We start from the raw sequence: 18,111 nt of genomic DNA, 5'->3' as shown, positions 1-18,111 counted from the left end.
CTTTATACTGTCCCATACTTCCCCCCCATAGTACTTACTACAGCTTATAAGTTTATAATCATACAGTCATTATTACTTGATTAATGTCTGTCTCCTCCATAAAGGCAAAAACAGGTCTGTTCCATTCACTAATTAACCCAGTACCTATCACAGAATTAGTGTACAAATCCCTTTTAGAGCCACATAAAAACTGTGGACCCTCTCACCAGAACAAATGAAAATACAGACACATCCACAGCATTTTCCCCAGGTTCAGGAAGTTGGTTCCCTGTCTCCCTAGCCGTTATCTCTTGAGCCTGGTTTTAAAGGCTACTGCCTTGAAGATTAATAATAATAAGACAGCTGATTAATTCACCTGTATAATTTTTAAATAATGGATCCTTTTGCCAAACAAAAGTTTATGCTATAAATTTAGCTCGATCTTTTAAAAGCATCTGTTTCTTTTACAAATAAGGGAGAAAATTTTTCTTTATTCTCCCATTCATTAGTTAATATGAGCAAAAGCCAACATTCTGTTCTTCTTACTTGGTTTGCCAAATAAATGTGTACTTTAAGAATGGACTGAATAGAGAATGAGAGTACCTTAGGTAAAATCTGAGCTTGGAAAACAGAAAGTCAGTACATTGCTAGGAAGCAAAATACATAAATTTAGTCTTCAGTTAACCATTAGTGTTTTTTCTGTGACCACTCCATATTTATTTCCTGCGTTGGTCTAAATAGGTGTCCTAGTCACCTAATTGGTATCAAAGTGAAAGTTTTTATTCAAGACTAGGTCTGAATGCACAGCAGCATACAAACCATCTGTCAAGAGAGAGGCTTTAGAGGGCTTTAGGCTTTAGAAATTGTAAGTCTTCAGGGCAAAGAAGAACATGTAGGGCTAAATTTAAGGTGCATGTAGGTGAAATAATTTGGCCTTCTATCCTCAGTACTTAGACATCAAATATGACACTTCTTTAGTAAGAAAATTAAGTCTATTTTAGATCATATGGAGTCATTTCTCACTGTATATCTTCTCTTTCACCTCCAGGCTTTGCAGAATTTAGGATTACTTTCATAATAGATTAATGATGTTGATATTCGTTTCATCAGCTTCATCCCCATCATCTGCTTATATGAAAAATCAGGATTTACCTATAACATTTCTAAAGTCTGTATGGTCTTTTGTCATTGGTTTGTGTTGATTTTCACTTTTTGTTTTGATCCTTTTTGATAGGCTTGATACTTGCAGTAATCACAATACTTATAAATTCTGATCTGTAAAGCAGTAAGGTTTTAAAATTTATATATCATTAGTTTTTACTTTGCCATTTCAATTTTTTAAAGATTTGCAGATTTGGGGAATTCAAAAATTGTCGTTAATTGAAAGTGTGGTATTTTACTGCTGAGAATTGTGTCCCAAGATACTCTCTTCTGACTCCACACACCCTCCTTATGTTTCCTCATCTGCTTCTCTGTTCCTCATGACGACGACTCCTAAAACTCTATCTCCTGATTTCCATACTACCTGCTCAACCTAGTGACTGGGCTGTCCCTCAGACAGGTCGAGGTCAGTCTGTCTCATACTGGGGTTATGACCTATCCCCCATCCCTGCCCACATAAACAGGCAAGTAGATGAATCCTGCTGTCTTTGCAGCAATCTCTGACTTAGGAAATGACACCGACATTCAACAAGTTGGTCATGCCAAGTTGTCCTTCCTTTTACTAAAAGCCTAACCAATAATTCCTGTTAAATCTATTATCCAAAAGGCACTAGAACTCACCGAGTTTCTCCATTCTGCTGATCCCAATCTGATCTGGGCCACATTTTTCCCTCGCTAGACCATTACACCCCGACCAGCCTAATAATGGGTCTCGTACCTCCATTCTTACTGTCTTCCAATCTGTTTGCCACATTTTAGCAGTGATTTTTTTTTTTTCTCTAAATGCTAAATAAGACACTGGTAAAAACTCTTTAATAGCATTGCAATGTTGGGACTGAGCCAGCATTCAACTAGTATATTGATAAGCCAGCCAGTCTTTTCTAATTGGCTTGCTCAGGCCAGCATCTGTTTGGATTGATTGGTGTAAATGCTCTAAGTTGTTAAATATTTTTAATGGCACCCTACTTGGAGACAAAATCTCCTAACATGATTTCCTGGGCCCTCCATAGTCTGGATGCTACATAAATCTCCAGCCTCAATTGTCACTGCTCTCCTCCTCAAAAACTACTTTCCACCAATACCCAAAGTCTTAGTTCTTAGGTTATGTCAGTGTCTGTCACCTTTAGTGTGACAGTGCTGTCCTCTGTGTTTGAAACATCTCCTTGCACACAATCCCCAGATCTCCATTTATCAAGTTCATTTCTCCTCATCCTTAGGCCTAGACGTAAATGTCACTTCCATGACTTCCTGTTGTTTGCTCTCATGGCATCCTTTGCTGTCCATATTTTAGCATCATTATCTTATCTGTCAGATTGTTTTATTCCCTAGGCTCTAAACTCCATGATACAAAGATTGTGTTTGCTTATTACATGGGGCACAGCAGTTGGCACATGGTAAAGTACTGAAACTGAACTGAACAGAATGAATACTTGAATACAGGAAACAAATTTAGGGTCAAAGGTAGAGTTCAGAATATGTTGTAAGGAGTCTGAATGGTATTTAGGTGGAGATACCAGAAGAAGTCTGGGCAAAGAATTCTAGAGAAGTGGTTGGTCTTTAGATATAGATTTGAAAGGAAGCATCATATTGATAAATCTTGTCTGAAGCCCTGGTATGTTGTTACTACTTAGAGAATTCATGTATCAGAAGAGGTGAGCAAAAGCCAATGCCAAAGGAAAGCTTCACTGACTGTCCCTTCCATTTCTTCCTATGATTTTGTAATATCATGCCCTTCTCCTACCCAGAAAATCCGCTCACATTTCTGTTTATAGTAAAAGGAATAATTTAAATTTAAATCCAATTAACCAAGTGCATATTTTGCACCTAATGTGTACTGCTTCACACAATGCTTTGTTGTAGTAGGTATATAATGATGTATAGATCCTACCCTAATGGAGCTTACAACATTAACCAAGTAATTAAAAATAGTTTAAGTGTGAAGAGGAAGTACAGAGCCTTATGGAAATGCATATAAAGGAAGTTTGCAAACCAAGGGAAGGCAAGGCATAAAACCGTTGAAGGCAGCAGGACACTGTTCTTTCTGTTGTATTTACTGTATTTTTACAAATATTGCAATTTGTACAAGCTTGTACTTAAGTAACACCTTTTCCTGAGTTTATTCAATTTATTATATTATCAATATAGTATAAATGGGAGTGTGCAATGATTTCTTTCAAATATAAAAGGAAGTTTCTTATTGGCATGCATTCTGAAGGCAAAAAAAAAAAAAGAGTTTTTGTTTCGTTAAAAGAGTTCCAGATAGATTTTAGTGAAGTCATCACTTGGATTCATATAAATTGTAAGGACAATGTACCTTAAGTAACAGTAAACTCAAGTTTTTTATAGATACTTCATAGAAATGGTTTTTATGGGGCTCAGTGGAGGGCGGGTTATCAGAATATTTGAGGAAGGCAACCGTCAGTTGAGAAGTAAAACCACGTACATGGAGCATTCCAAAGTGAACTAATCAATAACAATGGCTTCAAAGTCCTCTACAACTAATATCTAAGTGGCTTTGAAAAGTTAAGTAGATTGAATGTCTTTTCGACCTTTGTCATAAACATATGCTTTAAGTATATTTTCTTATGAGAAGTTGTGTATTTAAGAGATATAACCAAAAAGGAGAAAGTGAATTTTGTAGAAGGTAATTTATTTGGTGATGAAAGTTGAAGCAGAACAAAGTCATCTTCTGCTTTCGAGGCACCCATTTGGATGAGAAAGTTGTTTAAATATTAGTATTTACTTGATATATTTTACTGAAGATACGGGTGAATAAAGAAAAACTACTCAATCCTCGGGGCCTCCTTGCAAACCCTGGGGTTAGAACTCAAGAAAGTACAGGTTCCCTGCTGTTTTCATAAGTACTAGACTAAAGAAGCCAGTTCAGTGTGGGAGGGAGGTCTCCGTGAGCTAATTCTGATATACAGAAACAGCATTATTTAAAATTCTATATTGCCATCTTTAAAAGAAACAGCTATTTCTCTTTTATTATTTTATAAAGAAATAACATGAGCATATATATCATCAAAGGCATTCCAGATTACATTTGATTTAAATTGAATGTTTCATAAAATTTTACAACAAAAAATATTTAAACCTAAGTAAAATATGCCCCTATATAATGAAACTTAGAAGTATTATTTTGCACTGCAGTCAGAGATATTTCTTCCATTAATTAAACAGAATGCTGCTGCAGTCTGGAAGATGCTTAATTTATTACATTCATATGTATTCAGCAAGTGGAACGTGATTTGTATTGTATCTTTAGCAGATTAATATTTGGCAAGCACAGTGGTTGGAAATTAGGTTTTATCCTGATGTGGAAAAAGAACTCTACACTAATACGAGTTATCAGAAGTTTCTTTAAAGAATAACATTTGCCTTAAGAACATAATTAATGCATCTGTGGAAAATACCACTTTTTTCCAACTCAGGCTACTGATGATATCACAGATTTTATTCAGTATTTCTAAGACACTTGAATTGGGATTTTTATTTTAGTTTGTAGTACTGTGTTTACATTTTATGCATAACAATATGTTAAAACTAATTCAGTACCAGATGTGAATGTGTTAGGCTATCTGCTATTTCATATCCTTCCTAGACCCAGTTTAAGTTCCATAGGCCCTTGATAGGTGGCCATGTGGTTGGAATACTAAGTTCAAATGCTAACAGTGAAGTCTCTAGTTTCACCTTTTCCCATTTTTAGGTATTATTTCTTTAAATGTGTAGTTTTTCAATATGATCTTACAATTATTAATCATATTTTCCAAGGGCTGCATATCGTTTCCATGTTTAATTAATGGACTCATGTTTAGAATATTTAAATTTAAATTAAATATGGTAGTGAGCTGGTATGATCTGAAAAGAAACAGGTTATATTTTAGGTATAAAGATGTTTTAAAGGAAGGCATTTTTTGTGTCATATTTGTATCCACACAAACATTTCTTTAGATCTAGTACTAAATTGTAACACAGGACTTCTCAGTAAGGAAGTTCTACACCTTTTTCTTGAATAGCCTGCAAGATAAGTAGAAATAGGTATTGTTGCTTTACAACTGTTGCTATGCTGATGTAAACAACCTATTGTTTCAAAATATGGTTTTATGTGAAGTCCATTCTTGTTAGTGAGAATTGACTATTAAATATTCTTATTAAAGAATGCCAGTAGACAATACCTGGGACCTCTCAGTTGGAAATATTTGCCATTTCCTCTTGTTTTTTACAGTTTTACAGAATATGTAGATTTTTTTTTCAATTTCCAGCCTTGCTTAAATGCCTTTTTTTTAATAAGTCCTTTTGATTTTCTCAAAAAGCAGCAACTGATAGTATATGCTTATGTAAAATTATATAACATCAGTCTCTATAATGAATTTTATTATTGCAACTTTGAATCTAAATTAGACACAAATTAATATTATCTATCATTTATGAACAATTCACTTTTTTGCATAAAACTATTTTAGGAAAATTATCATTTTTCAAAATAGCAAATTATAATTGATTATATTATCAATTGAATATATCACCAATTAGTATTTACTAAATAAATTTGTATACATGGAATTATTAGCTAATGTTGAACAAATACATAAATTTTATACTCTATGAACTTAAATCTAGAATAGAAAATACTGTCATGCATGTATTAAGGCACAGGATAATCTGACAATCTTTTAATGATTAATATTTTATTAAAATATTAAATAACCTACTTATTGTTGCAAATACTGATACATTTGGATAAATCTTAACTGTTTTGATAGAAAATTATAGTTACCGTGTCAGTTCAGATCTTTATTTAATGGCGAGACAGACTTCACAAGGGAGTTAAACTGTAGGTTCTTGCTCACGAACAGCATTTATGGTAAACTATTTGGTATATTAAAAATTGTAACATAATATCAAAAATATATATGAATGTTTGTCTCCTTCACTATCATTGTGAGTTTTGTTAACTGTCAGTTGCAAAGCAGCAAAAGCCGTTATAGGTAACTATGACCCTGAGATTGGAGCAAGGAGCTTGGCGTCTTGCAGGTACTCAAAAGTAGTTACCGAAAACTCAACAAGGAAAGATTTGAAACAGAAGTTTAAAATTTTGGAATAAGATTCAATTCAGTCTTGGCCAATGATGATGATGATAAAAAGGACAAGGAAGAGGAGGAGGAGGAAGAAGAGGAAGCAACGTTACCATGAAATCACCACCATTATTATTCCTATATTATAGATAATGAAATGGAGGCTTAGGGAAGTCAGATAATTTTTCCAAGTCACAGAAGTGGTAAATTATAGATCCAGGGCTCTAATTAATGTCTGTCTATGTCTTAAGACTAAGGTCTTGGTTATTCTTCTATCTCTAATACAGTAGGGAAGTTGCCAGTTATTTGATAAATACTATATGTATTTATTTTGGGAGGGGTACATGTGAGTTTATAATGCACTTCTAATTATTAATATATTTTTCAGTTCAAAAAAGTTTACATTTTCTAATCACATTTTCTAAGCTATCTGGGTAGGAAAAAAGGCCTATGGACATGGTTAGTAACATAAGGATTAAATATACCTGTACAAAATTCACAAATTGGTCTGTAAACAAGAAAATAGAATTTACTATATTTATTAAAAGGCAATAGATACTTTATTTAACCATTTTAAATGAGAAAAAATAAGTCAGTATACACACATAAGACTAGTGCAGAAAGAAATTGAAAAATTAAAGAAGTACCTGCAGTATATGACAAGAGCTGGCATAGGTGCAATTATGTCTTGATACACATACATATGGCACACTCTCACATGTTCCTAATTTTTCTGCAGTTCATAGATAAATAAAACTGAATTATTAAGAATCTTTCTACTTTTAATGTTGGTCAAAGGCATCTTTCTCTGGACCCTGAAAATTTTTCTATACCTGTAGTGTCAAGTAGAAAATTAAGGAAACTGCCTTAAAACTCAGGTCTAAATTTGGAGGTGGAGGATATATTTCACAAGAAGAAAAGACTTTTTTACTTTAATTTTTCAGCCTATTTATTCCTTTTGATCAAATTAACTGAATTCAGCCTGCCAATGGCTACTTAGACACCAATAAGAAAAGTGAGACATCAGTAATTAAAATTTTATTTTCCTTTATTTAACTAGTTAAATTACAGGTAACTTTTTCTCCCAAACTGTGCTGTCATTTTAATGCTTATAGAAGTCTTCAACTTACGGGAAAAACAATTCTGTAAACAAGTGTTTGGCTTTAGTGTCTCTTTATCCTTTCAGTCGGCATATGAGCTAACACAAGTCTCTTCCAACCTTTGAAAGCACAAAGCCAGGCTTAATTTTCCAGAAGGATGTTTTCTTCACATGCATGTAGCTGTCCTCCATCTCACCAGAACATTCTTCAAAGCCACCATCCCTGATACACACCTGGTACCTATGAGCACTTCTTGATTGTGGCCAATGCCCACCCAGGAGTGGGTGATTCCTGTCCATCGTCACTGACCCTGCTCACTGTGGTCCGTCTCCCCTTTGGAAAACGGGCTGGGGTGGAATCGGGAATGGCGGCCACCCGTGGGACCAGGAACCAAGGGCTAGAGGTGGGAAAACATCAGCTCTCCTACAACAGCTGCTAGTTTTCTCAAATAGTGCCTTACCTTCACTATTTGGTTCTGCTCTGCCTCGTGTCACTTGAGATGACGCCAAATCCTGTAATAATTACAAGAATTCTGTCAGCAAAAATGTTCCCAATAGCCCCAGCCACCTGAGCCCTGGAGGGAAACTCCAGTCCCATGGGGCACCTCTTCTTGTCCCTACATTCCCACCGCTGCTCCCCTCCTGCAGCCCTTGCCCTGCCGCAGCCCTTGGAGCCACTCCTGGTACCAGTTGTCTCTGCTCAATTCTTACCATATTTGATTACCCAGAGACATCTGCCCTTGGGACCACACGCACCTTTCAGAAACTCTCCTCCTTTCTTTGGCATCCCTTGGCATAGCAGCACCAATCCTGGTCCCTCCAGCATCATGTTATGCTTCTTCCCAGACATATTTGTTAGTTCATTTTCCTCTTCTCAACCCTTAAATGTTCCTGTTCCCACGTGTCTATAATGAAGACATTTTATCTTTTCATTCAGAATGCTCTCACCAAGTAATCACATCAATGTCCAAGACTTAAATTGCAACTGAAATGTTCATGACTTTTAAATGGCTCTCCTAAGCTCTAACACGTATATGTAACTGCCTACTGGACATAAATTCTTGGGTTTTTAGTATATGTGCTGCCGAAGCGAGCACAATTCTAGGGCTTTTGTTCGCTGACCTGTAAACCTTCCTTCCATTTATACCATTGCAGACTTTAAATAAGCAAGTTATATATTATATAAGTATAAAAATTAAAATGGCTGGGCTCAGTGGCTCATGCCTGTAATCTCAGCACTTTGGGAGGCTGAGGCAGGAGGATTACTGGAGGCCAGGAGTTCAAGACCAGTTTGGGCAATACAGGGAAACCTCATCTCTACAATAAATTTAAAAATTAGCCAGGCATGCTGGCGCACGCCTGTAGTCCTAGCTACTGACGAGGCTGAGGTGGGAGGATCATTTGACCTCAGGAATTTGAAGTTACTTTGAGTTATGATCATGCCACTGCACTACAGCCAGGGTGACAGAGCAAGACCCTGCCTCTAAAAAAAAATAAAATAAATTAAAAATAATTTATAAATTTGTTAAAAATTGCTTATTTTTAAACCACTTTATGTGTTTTCTATAGTGCTGGTTCTTAACATAGGGTTTATAAATATCCTAAGATAAAGAAAAAATGTAGCTTATGTAGACGCTGCAGAATTATTTCTCTTAAAATAGTTATATGTAGTGCAAAAGATTTCTGCCATTGCAACATTTCACCTAACAAAAGATTTCATCCAAACTGATAAACAAATGTCTTTTTAGAGAAGAAACGGTCAAAATCTTAATAGTGGCCTATGTTGAGGTCATACATTGAGGTCATCTAAGTTGAATAGACGGTATTCTGGAAAATACCTAGAATCTTGAGAATTCATGCAAATCATAAAACACATCTGTATAGCAAATAATATATATATCACATACATGTACATTAGCTTATATAATCTTTATAATAATCCTATGAAGGCTGGGCACGGAGGCTCACCCCTATGATCCTAGCATTCTTGGGAGGCTGAGGTGGGAGGATTGGTGAGCTCAGGAGTTCAAGACCAGCCTGAACAAGAGTGAGACCCTGTCTCTACTAAAATAAAAAAATTAGCCAGGCACAGTGGTGCCCACCTGTAGTCCCAGCTACCCCAGAGGGTGAACCAGGAAGATTGCTTGAGCCCAGGAGTTTGAGGTTGCAGTGAGCTGTGATGATGCCACTGCACTCTTTCCAGGGTGACAGAACAAGACTCTGTCTCAAAATAACAACAATAATAATAATCCTATGAAATAATGAGAAAAAATATTTCCTCAGTTTACTGATTTTTTAAAATACAGCTTGAAGAAGTTAAACGACTTTTCCAAATTCACATGACTTGTAAGTAAGATAGCTAATTAAAGTACCCTGTCTGAGTATAACCCTTTGCCCATTTTGCCTAGAACATATTATCTTTATGCTAAGAATGTAGCTGAATTTTTATATGAATATATAATGAATATATTTTGGATGAAGGAAATGTACATTTTCTAATTTAGATGTTTCTGTATTTCATTGTTCAAAATTTATTTAAAAAGTTTCCCTGTTGGTGTGGACAAAATTAGCAACTAATTCCATCCTCTAAATACTTGCAGTGATCTTCAACTGATGGCATGAAATTATAGCAAGGAGCCAAGTCCCAAGGCTCTGGAGCACACCGTCTTTTTTAGCACTGCTAAGAGTGCTATAAAGATATCAAATAATACATGGATCACCTATAGTTAAATTACTACAAATTGATCTTGTCAAGCAGTTAGTGGGCAGGATTTCACTTTTACCATTTTTTACTAGTAATAATTTAGAGTTTAAGAACCTTAAGAATTTAAATCCGCTTAGTTTTACTTAATAATTTATTTGTGCATTTAATTTAAAACTTTTTTGTGCATTCTGAATTGTTTTAGTAAAAAAAACCAAACCAAAACTTTTTTGTTGGAGAATGAAGAGAACAAGTAAATTTCTCCATAGATAAGGCATTCAGAATGAGACTTTAGTTAAACTAAATTTTTATTTTAATCCAGAACCATGTAAAATGCCCTACCTTATTTTAAGCTCATTATTTTTATGATGCCTTTGTCAAGATAGCAGAAACACAGTTTTATCTATTAAATAATGAATGTGTTTATTTTTCTTTTAAACATAATACATTCATAAGAGATCTGAGAAATGTAAAATTATATTGAGGTAAAAATTTAATTTGGATGAAAATTAATTTTACATCTATGTAATTTTTGTCTATGTATGCAGTTTACCTAAAATAGGACGTAACCAAGCATTTCTGGGTTGTGTGGCCAATAGCTTTGCTCTTAAATCACAAAGATGCTTATATCTGTGCCACTTTTTAAATCGCTGGGGTATTTTAAACTTCGATATCAGATAATCTAGGACTCAGAAACAATTCCTTTTTCTGGAACACATTGGTCTGTCATATCTCTGTTCTGAAATCATTAGTTGGTTATCATAATTCTAATATGCTGCCTAACTAGTGACGTGAGATAAGCATATGGACTACTTATTATTCTGATAAAACATACCAATTAGGAACAAAATAGTCTTTACTTTATAATCATTAAAAAAAAGTAGTGTCCTGCATGTGCTATGCAGCACTGCTTGTTCATAAGGAACTAATCTCACTCTTTTTTTGGACTCCAACATTTACCATAAAAGTGCTTTACAGCATCTATATAATTTTTTCTTCTTTTTGTCCCTTCTTTGTAGTTGTTTGAAATTACAGTGCCTCTCTCTCAAGGCCCCAAACCAGTAACAATCAGTTTTGCCAATCACACTTCCTGCCGATGCATGTCTAAACTGGATGTTTACAGACAAGTTCATTCCATTATTAGACGTTCCCTGCCAGCAACACTACCACAGTGAGTATGAATTAAATCTATTTTTTTCTGCATCCTCTGCTAATATAAAATTATTTTCAAGTAAACACAAAGTTATTAAAGGAAGTTTTATGAAATTTGCTATAATATACTTTGCATTAAATACAAAACAAAAACAAAAATTTTTATAGTGTACCACAAAAATAAAATTAAACTGTAACAGGGAAGCCCATTTTATAGGGAAAGTATTTCACAATATAAAAGAAGTATTTCTATGGAATAACACATATCCCACTAATGTTTATGCAATATCAGTCTGGTAGCCTAATTGATTTAACATGTATGAAATCAGGTGTGCTAATTCATAAATGATGTTAAAGCTCAAAACATTTAAGCCTTGATAAGATTTTAGTCCAAAACAAAAAGTAAATATAAATAACTAATTTTGTATCTATTAGCATTCTGTTGCCTTTTTTCAGTCTCAGAGATGAAAAAATATATAGATATATATCCATATGTCTTATTTCAGCAAGTATTGAATATTGAAATAGTGCTTAATTACTTGAAAGAACTTTCTCTAAGTATTATTCAAATTAATATTCAAACTATCAGTTGTTATTCAAGTTTCCTTCCCATCCTATTTTTTACTTTGGCAAATGGCAGCATATACTTCGTTTGATCATAGAGAAGACCCTATCTAGAGCATCATGTCCTGACCCTGAGAATAGTTTACAATGAATCAATATGCTTTGCCGTCTGAGACTTAGGAACTTTCTGCCCCAAAATAGGGATGCAAATCTTTATTGTTTAGAATATCCAGTGCATATGGATAAAACTTACATAATTTCAACGTTTGCAACAAAAGTATGAGTAAGTTGATGGACAAACATATTACCAAAAATGTTACGAAAACCTCACATTCTAGGAGACTCAACGATAAATGTAATATGCTATTAAATAATAGTGGTCTTCCCCGTTGAATCTCTTTGTACTGCTCTACTTAGTGTGGCAGGTAGGAGGCCTTGTCTGTCCAGGAACACTTGAGTGGAAACTCAAGGACAGCCTAATTTGAATGACAGAGATCTGTTTCCCTTGAAGTGAGAAAGAAAAGATCTTACAGACGTCTGTGAATAAATTCGTGTTGTTAGGAGTAGAGACCACTGCCACCTAACTAAAGAGGATGCCGTACGTGCGATTTCATTCCTGCACTCCTGAGAGTCCTGGTCACCTTTCTCAGCCCTGCCTCCCTTGGCAGTTCATCCATTCTGAGAGCTTCAGTCATTGTGTCTGGGCTCATGGTTTCCAAAATTACATTTGAATATCTGACTGTTTTCTTGATTTCTAATATACTTTGAGGCCTTGAAATCACACAGTTGTCCTTAATGACTTCTTCTTATGTCCCATCCAAACATGACTGATTATTTTGGGGGAAGGAGAGATATCTGTCCTAAACTTATATTTCATTTCCATCACTGCCCTGCCATCTTCATCCACTTCATTCTGCATGTATGCCTAATGCAATGCAGTTATGTTAATACTGACTTTAAAGCATCAAATCTTTCCCCCGCTTCTGTGTAATGTCAGAAGTAAGCTTTCAAAGGCATCATTTCATTTATCTGACCAGACACAGTCAGTGACTTTCAACTGCCCAAAGAATGCAGTGCAGCTTTCTCACCACCCTGCTCTGGCATCAGCCTTCCTTTCTCATTTGTCTCCCACTATTCACCAGGTCTGTGTGTCACAAAGTCTCATTCCCTGAACACCAGGCTCATTTCCTGCTCTGTATCTTGTTTCTATTCTTGCCCTGGCTTGAAATAAGTTTCCTTTCTTTTCTGCCTTTCCAAAGCCCTATCCATTTCTCAGAGTTCAGAGAAAGGTCTTTCTCCTGCATTTGTCTCGTCCAAATACCACGGCCACCTTTGCTTCTTGAATACCCATAGCAGTCACTGGATTTACTTCGTCCATGCATGGCTTTGTCGGGGTCTGGGAGTGCTGCGTGTGAAGCTGGACTGTGAGAGTGTTTCAGGCAGATTTATGTCTTCCATAATATCCAGCTAATAACACTCAGAAATAATTGAGCTATTACTGTGCTCTCATCCCTTTACATACATTGTCTCATTTAACCCTCACAAAAATCGTCTATGAGGTCAGCACTGCCATTGGCCTTATCCTACAGGTGCAGCAGGCAGTCACACTCCAAAGCTGAGGGCCAGACACTGTACATGAATGTTTGTTAAATAAAGTAACTTATTTGGACGCATTTCGTAACATTGACATGTTTTACTCATATTTTCATCATTATTTATTCATATAACTACTATCCTATACCTGTTTGAGGTCAAGAAACAGAGAGTTGTGTGTAGCAAGAAAGAGCCTGGGCTTTAGGGTAAAGCACATCTGAATCTGAATTCAGGTCAGCCACTAGTTAGCTTTTTTATGATTGGGTAGATATTTTATGTGTCCGACCTTCAGTTTGCTCACATATAAACTGTAAAGGCACGGAGAGGACTGAACGAGGTACCGAATGTTTATGCAGTGCTTAGCCAAGAGCCTGTCATGAAAGAGCAGATTTATTATTATCATTAAGATCCATGTCTGATTCATCTCCTTGTCCCTGTGTTTTCCAGTGTTTTCTTTTATTACCACTATTTACAAGAAGAAATACATTTTATATTCCAAACCTGTACGTGTATCAGATGTGTATATGTACACAGTCTATTATATATAGTGTGTATAGATAGTATGTAATTTTAAACTAGATAACTATATAACTTTACATGTGGTTAGCCATAGGAAAGTATAAAACAAAAACAAAGTACCATTTGAAAATATTTTCCACTGTTAAAGTGCTGCTCAACCTTTTTCATTATCACACCCATGTGGACCCTTTTATAAACGTGTTTTTTCTAACCACTTCCCCCATGAAATTTTAATACCAGAAATATACTATATATCTCTTTATACTGTATGCACACTTGTGCTTTATACATAAAAAGGAAGTTTACTTTTTTATTCAATGTTGGGTTAAAATGACAAAATAAAATTTTAAGTTAAAAGTTCAATTACACATTTTAAATCTATTAACAACTAACATAATTTATACCTGTATTTGTTGAGAAACTTTAAAGGTAATTTATTTACTTATATAAATTGCAATATGTCAAATTACATATGCAAAGTAGCAATTGATGTGAACATGTAACAATATAAATATAATTTTTTAAATATTCAAAATTATTTTTTTCCAGAAAAAATAAAATAATTTTAAAAATAATAATTTCTTTAACAACTTTTAGAAACCTTAACTTTTAACTGAACCTTAACTTTTAACCTCTCACTATATTACTTTGAGATCACACAGTCAAGAGAAAGTCCTCCAAATACAACCATCTATTCACCATAATTTTGTATCTTTTATCTTGCATCCACTTGGGCTATGTTTCAATACCAATGCTGGTCATAAAATAGCCGATAAACCCAGTAGAATTTAAGTACTAAGGAATAAGATTTTCTTGGGTTTTGGAGGGCCCAAACCCATTGTAATACTAAGATTTCAACCCCCTACCTCATACCCAGTTTTTGCCCCTGTAGGATGATGTCACTCCCATCATGAATGTGCATGATTACATGTGATGCACTCAGATTTTTTATTCTATTGTTTCTCTTTCTGAAAATGTTGGTCTCAACCTATTACAAATTATGACCCACAATTTAATAAAAAACTACTATAATGATAGTGTATATACAATGAATATGTGTAATTAACAGCTATGTATAAAATTCTAACCTTTGATAAGAGGAACGAGGCTGGGTGTGATGGCTCACACCTGTAATCCTAGCACTCTGGAAGGCAGAGGCGGGAAGATTGCTTGAGCTCAGGAGTTTGAGACCAGCCTGAACAACAGCGAGACCTCGTCTCACCTAAAAAATAGAAAAATTAGCTGGCTGTGCTGGCACATGCCTGTAGTCCCAGCTACTCAGGAAGCTAAGGCAGGAGGATCGCCTGAGCCCAGGAGTTTCAGGTTGCAGTGAGCAATGGTGATGCCACTGCATCTACCCAGGGTGACAGTGAGATTCTGTCTCAAAAAAAAAAAGAGTTAAGAGGAACAGCCACCACATGGCTAAAACTAAATAGACTGACAAAGAAAGTGTTGGAGAGATTGCGGTGCAACTGGAACTCTCATATATCCCAGATGGGAATGTAAAATAATAGTTCAACCATTTTGCACAAAAGTTTGCCAGATTCTTATGAATTTAACACATACACTTGCAATATGACATATAAAATATTACCCAAGTAATATAAAAACATATTTCTACATAATAACTTGTACACAAATGTTCTTTATTAGCCAGTAACTGGAAGCCCAACTGTCCACGAAAGAGGAGTGGATAAGCAAACTGCAGTACATCCGTGCTGAGCAATATGGCAAGAATGAACTGTTGGTACATACAACATGAATGGACCTCAGGAACATCAAGCTTAGGGAAACAAACTAGGCCAAAAAGAATACATACTATATGATTTGATTTACATGAAACCCTAAAAAAAGCAAATATAATCTAGACAGAGAGAAAGCAATTCAGTAGTTACCTGAGGATGTGGATGGTGGGAATTGACCAGGAAGGAGCCAGAGGGACTATTTAGAGGTGATGGAAATGTTCTATATTTTGATTGTGATGGTAGTTATGTGGATATGTAAATTTATGAAAAAAATGAATTTAAAATAGGAACACTTTATTGTATACAACTTACTCCTCCATAAAATTAATTTTGAAAAGTCAAATGAAAAAAGAGCCCTTTAATTAGCTATACTTTTGAAATGAGGTTTGGGTTAAAAGGGTAGATTTCTTAAAATCTGCGTGGTGACACTTTAAGCCAGACCTTCAAGATTCTTGTGACATGCTGGGGAAAGAGGGTTTCCCAGACTCCTTCACACAGAGTGAAATTGCGTTCAGAGGCAGCGGAGTGACAGGTCTGCGCCATCCTTTGCTCTCACCACCATTGTCGGGAGGAAGACAGGACACGCCTTTGCAAATGTGTGGCAACCCACTTACCTTATTGTGAAATTAAATCTGTAGCAGACCATTTATTTTGCATTATTTATGAAGAAGTAAAATTCAGAAACTAAAGGACCCTTTCATAAAATGGGTCATCCATAAACTATCTGTTGAGTCACTAAAATAGACAAAGAATGTTTCCACGTACTGGGAGAAGACAAAGATGTCCTTGGGCTGCCTCTGACCTCAGAAAAGCACTCACAGGCAAGGAGGAAGGACACATGTTATATTTATATTGTTGTTACTGTTTTATTTTCCTAAATATTACTAAGCGCTAAGTGTCTGCCACACATAATCTCCTGTTCTTACTAATCCGGCTAGATGCCTGCATTCATGACAAACATCATACAGCACAGGGTCTAAGAGTGTAGACATCATAGATGGCTTCCTGTTTGGAAAATTCATTTTCTATTCACCCTTTGAGTTTTGGGGTAAGTTCTGTAAACTTTTTTGTGACTCATCTTTCTCATGTATAAAAATAATATAAAAGTAAGAATGTTATATATAACATAACATAGTATAATATTTATAACTTAATCCTCACAATCTGTTCAGTAACATATGTCATATGTTAATGTAATGTTATATAACAGTATAATATAATAACACCTCACTCACAGGGCTGTTGTGATGTTTGTAATGAGCAATCCATGTTAAATATCAGCACAGTACCTGACACATGATCAGCATTCAATAAATGATGGCTGCTATTTTTGCTAACATTTTACAAATGAGAAAATTGAGTCTTAGAAATGTTAATTAACATGTACAATGCTAAACAGCTAAAAAGCTGCCAGAAAAAGATAACAATTCAAGTCATTTTTATCTCTGTCACCCATGTTTTTCCCCCAATATCTTATATCATTTCTAGTATTTATAGCAAAATTTGCTGGTCTCAATATCAGAGTGTATCATAAATTCCAGAGGTATTAGCGATTATCTCTAACAGAAGCAGTTGTTAGATATATCAATATTCATATTGATGTTTTCAAAGGTTATTCTTTTTCTTTCCAATTATCTCTTTTCATATTTTTCTTTCAGTTGAACTCCATATATTCCATGGCCCCTTTGGTAGAGGCTCTCTTTTTATGGACGGAGCCATTTTTGATCAGCAGGGATATCCTAGATTTTTCTACTTGGTAGAAGTAATATTTATTTATTCATTCATCAGGTATTTATTTCAAATCTTCCATCTGTGTAACACTGTATTAGGAAATGTGGGGTATTTAAAAATGAATAATAAAATTCCTTAACTAAAAGAATTCGTGTACCAGAGTACAAACAAACATAAATATTTCTAATATAATTGTACAAAACACTATGCTGTGCTTCATTCAGTCATTTAGTAAACAGTGTTTGTGTGCCCACTAGGTACTAGTAATGTGCTGGGCTGTAGAGATGGAAATATGTAAAGATAGAATTGCTACTCCAGAAATAATTTCATGCTCAAGTCCAGCTTATAAACATACAACTGAAATCAGGATGAATGCATGACTATAGTAGAATGAGACAGAGAGGACATACATGAGTGCAGAGAGGTGAGCAGAATCACAGACATCACCTATGCCATGCCTGGGATGGTCTTTTCTTTTTCTTTCTTTCTTTCTTTTCTTTTGTTTTTTTAGATAGGATCTCACTCTGTTGCCTGGGTTAGAGTGCAGTAGTGTCATCATAGCTCACTGCAGCCTCAAATTCCTGGGCTCAAATGATCCTCCTGTCTCGGCCTCCCAAAGTGCTAAGATTACAGGTGTGAGACACCACACCCAGCCATGGACTTTTTCTTCAAGTCTCTTGAGAACCACTAAAATGTGTATGTAAGTGTGTGGTGTCTGCACTTTTATATTATAGAATGAACCGCCTGGTGGCAAAGTAGTATGTGTACTAGAGGAAGTAAAACAGGAGT

The 18,111-nt window shown here is 35.3% G+C and overlaps 1 protein-coding gene across 1 annotated transcript in view; it reads left to right on the top strand.

Moving 5' to 3' along the window:
• Positions 1-18,111, top strand: part of VEGFC (vascular endothelial growth factor C) — a 98,784-nt gene that overhangs the window by 65,082 nt on the left and 15,591 nt on the right. The window contains exon 4 of the mRNA XM_069493341.1: positions 11,038-11,189. Coding sequence (XP_069349442.1) covers positions 11,038-11,189 — 152 coding nt within the window. The remainder of the gene's footprint in view (positions 1-11,037; positions 11,190-18,111) is intronic.

This window comes from Eulemur rufifrons, chromosome 18, assembly GCF_041146395.1.
Source record: "Eulemur rufifrons isolate Redbay chromosome 18, OSU_ERuf_1, whole genome shotgun sequence".
NCBI lineage: Eukaryota > Metazoa > Chordata > Mammalia > Primates > Lemuridae > Eulemur > Eulemur rufifrons.
The sequence above is the reverse complement of the archived record's forward strand: the minus strand, read 5'-3'. Positions and strand labels throughout refer to the sequence as shown.